At 36.8% G+C, this 7,905-nt stretch overlaps 2 protein-coding genes across 4 annotated transcripts in view; one reads left to right on the forward strand and one right to left on the reverse strand.

Annotated features, from left to right (window-relative positions):
- The window catches only part of LPCAT (lysophosphatidylcholine acyltransferase), a 50,559-nt gene extending 49,875 nt beyond the window's left edge, over positions 1-684 (reverse strand). The window contains exon 1 of the mRNA XM_069503015.1: positions 372-684. Within this exon, the coding sequence (XP_069359116.1) occupies positions 372-491 (120 nt within the window). The 5' untranslated portion in view covers positions 492-684. The remainder of the gene's footprint in view (positions 1-371) is intronic.
- The window catches only part of LOC117988377 (sperm-associated antigen 7 homolog), a 396,860-nt gene extending 389,159 nt beyond the window's left edge, over positions 1-7,701 (forward strand). Inside the window, exons 1-4 of one of the 3 annotated variants that reach the window (XM_069502998.1) lie at positions 2,193-2,436; positions 2,499-2,623; positions 3,275-3,908; positions 4,370-7,701. In XM_069502998.1, coding sequence (XP_069359099.1) covers positions 3,642-3,908; positions 4,370-4,813 — 711 coding nt within the window. In that variant the 5' untranslated portion in view covers positions 2,193-2,436; positions 2,499-2,623; positions 3,275-3,641 and the 3' untranslated portion in view covers positions 4,814-7,701. Of the gene's footprint in view, positions 1-2,192; positions 2,437-2,498; positions 2,624-3,274; positions 3,909-4,369 lie in introns of those variants that run through there. The other 2 variants (XM_034975509.2, XM_069502999.1) reach the window with 2 other exon arrangements.
- Positions 7,702-7,905: the final 204 nt, after the last annotated feature.

Consider the following 7,905-nt stretch of genomic DNA (forward strand, 5'->3'; position numbering starts at 1 on the left):
GCCCGGGATCGAACCCCCGACCTCCCGAATAGGAGGCGGACGTCCGAACCACTAGGCTAGAGTACAAAACTAAGTAAGATATAAATTAGAGAAAGTGTGCGAAGGTAGCTACTACCAGCTACCTATCTTGTTTTTATTACATAATAACACCATAATAATAACAACTTTCACGAAGATACTAAAATTATGCTGATAGAACCAAATAATAGAAATGATTGAAATAATCTCAAATCTCAATCGCAATTCGCAATCATTTCGCGAGACACCTCACTGAGTCTGCGCAAAATGAACTTGTTTTTTTTTATTCCAAAAATAAAAATAAATACCTAGGTACAAAAAATGTATAGTTTTTGTTGCAAACAAAATCTTACCCGTATTTTGTCGTATGTGTTATCCAATTCTAATTTGTGTACAAACGGATTCAATATTTGGGCACGCATGTCGTCGGCCGAGAAAGTGGGCCCTGTTTCACTGTGCAATTTACCATTCATTTTCACGAATGCACTTACTGCTATTTGAGGGTTTATTATAAAATTATATCACACTTTTTCACTCATTTTATCACCACGATAATCGATTCAGTATTGCAATAACACCGTATTTAATTTAGACAGCGAATATTTTTCGTAATTTATCGCGGCGGAGGTCAACATCCACCTCCGTTCGAAAAACAAGCGATACTGATTTGTTTTTAACCGACTTCAAAAAAAGGAGGAGGTTCTCAATTCGTCGGAATCTTTTTTTTTTTCATAAACCAAATGCAAAAATAAAGACTTTCCTTGTCTCTTTACTCCCTTCTCCACAGCTTTATCGTTTCTTATTGGTGCATGATTTGACAGCTTCATAAAAATGACTTCAAGTGCACAAAGAGAACGAACCAACTTATCACTTAGAAAAAATAATACAAAAGTACAGCTACTATTTTAAAAATTTAATTTTAATTTTTTTTGACTTTTATATTAAATATAAATATTGTTTAATTTTTTATGTAAAGTAAAATAATTCCTAAACCATATTATTATATTTTAACCTACGCTTGTTTAATATTGTCTGTGGTGACCTAAACTAACTTCCCATAATTTAGGGAGTTTAAAAAGTTCTCTGCCAAGTGATAGGTACGTCTACGCTAAAAACCTAGGTAGACTATGGCCAAACCCCTTCTCACTCTGAGAAGAGACCCGTTTTCTGTAGTGAACCGGCGATGGGTTGATCACGTAGACTGACTAAAAAAGTTAGACTAAAGTACTGTGTAACCGAGTGTGAGATAGCGATAGCACGACGTAAACACGACAATTAGGTACCATTGTTTAGTAATCAATATTGGGGCCGATTCTCTTGTACACAATATCTTAACTAAACTAAATTACCAGGTCTAAATCTAGTGCTATCCTTTTCCGCAAGCAACATTATGAAAGGGATGGCAATAGATTTAGACGTGCCATTTTAGTTTAGTTTAGAGATTGTGTACAACGGAATTAGCCACATTATTTGTATAAACCGCTCAACAATGGTACTGATTCTGAGCACAACTAAATTTTAGAGCATTCGCATCCTCTTCTTTCTATATTCTTTCTTTCTTCTCAAAAGGACAGACATAGTTTGACAGTTTTAAGTTTAATTTAGAGCTGTCAAACCTCGTGACTTTAGGTAGGTACCAGTCGCGAGCGTATCGTTTAAATTGGTAGCGTGCACTAACATTTAGAGTTTTTAAATGTAAAATTCATGTTCCGTCCTTTTTTAGCAATATTAAAAAGAAAAGGATGCAGATACTTTAAATTTAGTTTAGCGAAAAACAACAGAATCAGCGCCAATATTAATTGTATTAAACGTTTTTTTTATGTGAAAACAAGTAAATAACTAATGAGAAATACAATGATGCCACGAATTCTCAAAGTTTGTTTTGCAACTAAAGTTGTATTCCTTGAAAAAAATCGGTTACACGATAAGGGACAAAATATTGGCTAGCTGCGTCTCTGTTTATCACATTAGTCACAACTTTATCTGTGCTTTAGTAGCTTTATCTGTGCTTCTTTTTAGTGTGAATGAGAAAGCAAACGTTCCTTTGTCTAGATTTTTTACTCCGTCTACGGTTGATCATAATGATGATGATTTTCATTTTTAACTTTCTAACTTTTTAGGGACAATACTGTAAACTAAGAGGCAACATTTTTTTTATTTATCTTTAAAATGTCATTAAAGGTGTACACCGCAAGCCAAAATAAAGTTTAAATAAAATTTTGTTTGCTTTGCCTACAAGAAAAGGAATAAAATATGAATTTTAATTCATATAATGGAAACAAAAGTACAGAAGCAAATCATTGACTATTTTTCGTACTTCGAAGAATTCTACAATACGTCCAAAAGTAGTTTGAAAATTTGCCAAAACTGCGCAATTTCTATAAATAAATTAATACACCGGTGCTTGAATATCAAAGAGTAAGTTCCATTTGATTACTACTTAGATTGTGAATACTATAAGTTTCAATAAAGTTAAAAAGATTGTTTGTTTTAGAGCCCAAGTAGTAGGTACTCCATTGGAAGAGTTTACAGGGCTCCAAACGAAATTATTATCGGCTTTACATAACCTCATTTCTGAAGAAGTTCAGGAGATACAAAGTCAACGGTAAGTTATAACCTCTAATAACATAGTTATTTAGGCCATCAATATTATATTATTATCAAAACACTTATTGCTGAGTAATTATAGAAATTGATCAACAACTAATGTAATCAAACAAGCATTACTTAACAACTTTATTGAATACAATTGAGGAAAGTTTTGTAATCTAAGAAAATAATTTCCTGATAAATGAAAAATCCCATGAAATGGCAACCAACTTTGGCTGTGACACCAATGTTGATATTATGTGATTTAAAAGATAGCTTGAATCCCGGGAATTGGTAATTGGTAAAGACTACTTTTGTACCAGACAAATTGAAGAGTTGCCAAAGGGTTTCAACAAACCTAAATCCAGCCAGTAAAGTCGCGCCATCATCTTTCATTCTCTACTAGATGATGCCCGCGACTTCGTCTGCGTGGATTTAGGTTTTTAAAAATCCCATGGGAACTCTTTGATTTTTTGGGATTAAAAGTAGCCTATGTCCTTCCCCAGGATGCAAGCTATCGCTGTACCTAATTTCGTCAAAATCTGTTGAATGGATGGGCCGTGAAAGGCTAACAGACAGACAGACAGACACACTTTCGCATTTATAATATTAGTATGGATGGCTCAAACCTAGTACTAGTTATAAAGTCTTAGTACTTTACTTTCAGGTCAATAATCGAAGACTTGTTTGAACAACTTTGCAACAAAAACAGAGTACTTTTAGAAAGCTGCAAAGAAATTGACTTCTCAGTTCAAACACCACTTATCACCGGAACCCCATTGCAACCTCCTTTAGAACAGATACTAGAATTTGTGACCGACACAATATCTTTTGGAGGTCAAATCTGCGGTCAGATTGAAACTTCTCTAAACGTTCTAGCCCTTAAAGGTCTGAACACCAAGTCGTTGGTTGAAAACTTTAAAATACCTACTGATTGGCAGCGAAAAGTACCTGAAATTATTGCATACACATCTTTTTGCACGGAAAACGAAGTATAAAGGGTTAATTCAAAGGCTTCTTGCTATTTTTCAAACATGGATCTCTTAGGCTCTATATTGAATTCCATGCAAAAACCTCCGTCAACAAGTGAGGCGCAGAAGAATGCTATGAAAAAGCAGAAAGAGGCAATAGAACGCAAGCAGAAAGAAGAAAAACATATTCTGAACAAATTCTGTAAGCGAGTTGAGGAGAAGATAAGTAATTTTATCAAAGATGGCACCAAACCACACCTGCAGTTTGAACCGATGGAACAAATGTACAGATCTGTAATCCGTGACGTTGCGACCACAGCTGGAGCTCAGGTAATTTTTTTTTTAAATTCAGATACAAGTTAGCCTTTGATTGCAATCTCACCTGGTGGTAAGTGACGATGCAGTCTAAGATGGAAGCGGGCTAACCTAGAAGGGGTATGGCAGTTTTTATTAAGCCCATGCCCCTTTGGTTTCTACATTGCATTGTACCGGAACTCTAAATCGCTTAGCGGCACAGGTTTGCCGGTAGGGTGGTAACTAGCCACCGCCGAAGCCTCCCACCAGACCAGACCGACCAGAAATTTAGAAATTATAAAATTTCAAATACCTCCCAGGAATCGAACCCGGGACCTCCCACTTATAATACCACTGCGCCAGGGAGGTCGTTAAAAATTGTTTTAAGCATCATCAGAACCTGCATGATGGCTTTAATATTTTAAGTTTTCAACTTGCTGATCTCTCTGAATCACATTCCGTGCACTCCTATACTATAAACATTTCTCTCTTTCTAGGTATACTCATTTGGACAAGAAGGTGTTGACCGTTATGCCGTTGTCTACTTAAAAGATAAGGGTCCCTCTGAGGATGAATTAAGCGTTCGCAGAGATGGCTGCGTATGGAACGATGAAAAAGCCACTGAAATGGTTCAAAGACGTATAGAAATGGAGAAACAAGCAGAACTAGACAACCAAGAAGAGAAGAATAGAAAACGCAAGCATGGCAAAGAAGAATTGAGTGGGACTTTTTATAAGCAGAAATACGCGCATCTGATTGGCCAAGAAGCTGCAATAGATGCAGCACAGAAGACTAATATGAACAAAAGTTACGGAGAAGTTCCCAGCGAGAATAAAAAGGATTTACGTTCCATAGAACAGACAATGGCTGATATTAAAGCTAAGAAGGTAAAGAAAGCTGAGGACGACAAAGCAATTTTAGACGGTGAGAATAGTATTTGACTAGTTTTGAATAACATTGTCAATTTTCTTTAGTGACATTGTTGTACTTTAGTACAGTACCCGGCCGAAAGTAATATACATCGACCTTTAGAAGGAGATAGTAAATTTGTAAAGAGCTGTCCCTGTCGTTGAGTCAGACAAAACGTCATATGATAATAGTTTTTATTGTCAGGCATGAAAACCCATAGAACATAAAAAATTACAATAAAATAAAATAAACATTACGTTGGAAGGCACATAGACATACACATAATACAACTTAAGACTAACTGAAATGGTTAAAAAAACTGTCATGTCACAGGACACAGGTATTTATTTATTTGTAGAAATGTTCTTAGTAACATTATTTCGCTCTCGAACTCGATATTGGATACCTTCTGGCCAAAACTCTATTTTTGAAAACTGTATAGATATGAGTGACAGAGACAACGCTCTACAAAGCCGAAATATCATTCTAAAGTCCGATCAGTGGCGTGCACAGGAGTTCAAGCCAGGGTATGCATTTAGGTATGAACTTATTTTACGGCAGGTTAAAAAGAAAAATAAGCATTGACTTATTACAATGAGGGTAAGCAGTGCGTTTATGCCTCTATGAGCTACACGCCACTGAGTTCGATGTACATTATTTTGGGCTGCGTACTGTATGTCCTAGTTTACCTAAAGGGTAAACATAATATAGCATCTGAAATGCGTATTCGTAATCACTATACGCGGCCCATACGACTTTGTTACTCGAATCACGATACGAGTGAAAAACTAACTCCAGAAAATCGTGTCGCTTACGCGTTTCTCTGAGTACGTTTCTGCGATTTGTTTATCTTTTAAGCAAACTAAGAAAAAATGGACTATAGTCCGCGACATGTCGAAATGGTAATCGGGGTATGATGTGGGGGGGACGTCCCGCACACCGGTACGTCACCTGCGCTCGCCCGCACCAGGTTAGCGCGGAGGCTGTGCGGGTGTGCGGGGTGTTCCCTGCTCGATTGCCATTTCGCCCTGTTGCATACTATATATCTGAACACACATTTCGGACTATGTAAAGTGTTAAATCACTGCACAGATGACTAGTGAGGCATAAGTGCGCTTATTGTAAAAACAGTCATATTTGTATAGCATTACGGTTTAATTTACGTTGTTTATATAGGCGATAGGGTAGGTAAGGGACAAGATGACACACTTTTTATTTATTCAGATACAAGTTAGCCCTTGACAATCTCACCTGGTGGTAAGTGATGATGCAATCTAAGATGGGAGCGGGCTAACCAGTATGATAGTTTTTAGTTAACCCGTACCCCTTTTGGTTTCTACACGGCATCGTACCGGAACGATAAATCGCTTGGCGGTACGGCTTTGCTAGTAGAGTGGTAACTAGCCACGGCTGAAGACCAGAAATTTAGAAATTATGAAATTCCAAACCCCTGCCGAGAATCAAGCCTGGGACCTCCTACTATTCAATTCAATTCAAACTTCTTTATTGCGAATATGGGTAAACAGTGGAGATATTACAAAAACAAAAAGGTACAGCCAAATTCTGCCTACTAATAAGACCACTGCGCCAGGGAGGTCGTCAAAACTTATACTTTCCGGTGCGAGGTCGCCATTGGTCGCTTTGGGTCCCCAACGTCTATCGGTTATGTGTGTCTATGTGCCGTACCCATCGCCACTTCAGCTTCGCAACCCGTTGAGCTATGTACTCTGCTTCTCCTACGAATCTCCTCATTTCTGATTTGATCACATAGAGAAACTCCAAGCGTTCCCTCCATCGCTCGCTGAGTGGCTGAGCTTGTTTATGAGGCACATAGTTTTTAGGCCAAGATTTATTAAAATACTAGCGACCCGCCCCGGCTTCGCATGGGGGCAAATGGCAATGTAGATACTAATGTGGTGCCATTGAGCTGTCATTGCCTCGGAAACTCTCAAATGAGAATTTTTTTTCCTACCTAATTCACATTATTTCGAGTTCTCTCTAATTTTTTGAGAATTAAACTATAGCTATAAACCTTCCTCTTGAATCACTCTATCTATTGGTGAAAACCGTATTAAAATCCGTTGCGTAGTTTAAAAGATCTACGCGTTCATACATACAGACAGCGGGAAGCGACTTTATTTTATACTATTTTTGTTCCAAAACACCATAAATATCAAGGTGTGGCATCTGTTGTCCCCTACTTCCCCTCAATGCTGCAAGGTATAAGTCCCGCAAATTGCTAATGAGCGCGGCCGGCATTTTAGTGACGTCAGCACTAGACTAAAGTTTCGTGCTGATGGTATATTTTTATTTCGGCTGACGTCAATATGACGTCATTTCGATGTTAATGAATGAGACATGATTCCAGCGCAATAGCAATTTGCGGGACTTATAGCGGGGTGTACTTGTGACAACCCCGGGCATGGCTCTGACTCACACAAAGAGTTATGTTTATTAATTATTATCTATACTTAATTTTTAGTAAAAACATTTTTAAGACTGGACTCCGTATAATAGTATAGATCGTATGATTTTCATTATTCTGAATGTATTCATTTTTATTATAAAACTAGATGATGCCCGCGACTTCGTATTTTCCGGGATAAAAAGTAACCTATGTCCTTCCCCGGGATGCCAGCTATCTCTGTACCAAATTTCGTCAAAATCGGTTGAACGGTCGAGCCGTGAAAAGCTAGCAGACAGACAGATAGACACACTTTCGCATTTATAATATTAGTATGGATAATATTCTAGGTATACATGTTATATTTTTCGTACCTGATAAAATGAATAGTACCTAATCGTAAATCACTTGTTTTGACATCAAATAAATGAAATATTATGCAAAAATATACATTTGTGTTTAATCCAAAATAACTTGTTTTGACATCAAATAAATGAATTATTTTGCAAAAATATACCTTTGTGTTTAATCCTAAATAACTTGTTTTGACATCAATTAATGAATTATTTTGCAAAAATATACCTTTGTGTTTAATCCTAAATAACTTGTTTTGACATCAAATCAATGAATTATTTTGCAAAAATTTACATTTGTGTTTAATCCTAAATAACTTGTTTTGACATATATTAAATGAAATATTATGCAAAATATACATTTGTC

The sequence above is a fragment of the Maniola hyperantus genome, chromosome 14, assembly GCF_902806685.2.
Source record: "Maniola hyperantus chromosome 14, iAphHyp1.2, whole genome shotgun sequence".
NCBI lineage: Eukaryota > Metazoa > Arthropoda > Insecta > Lepidoptera > Nymphalidae > Maniola > Maniola hyperantus.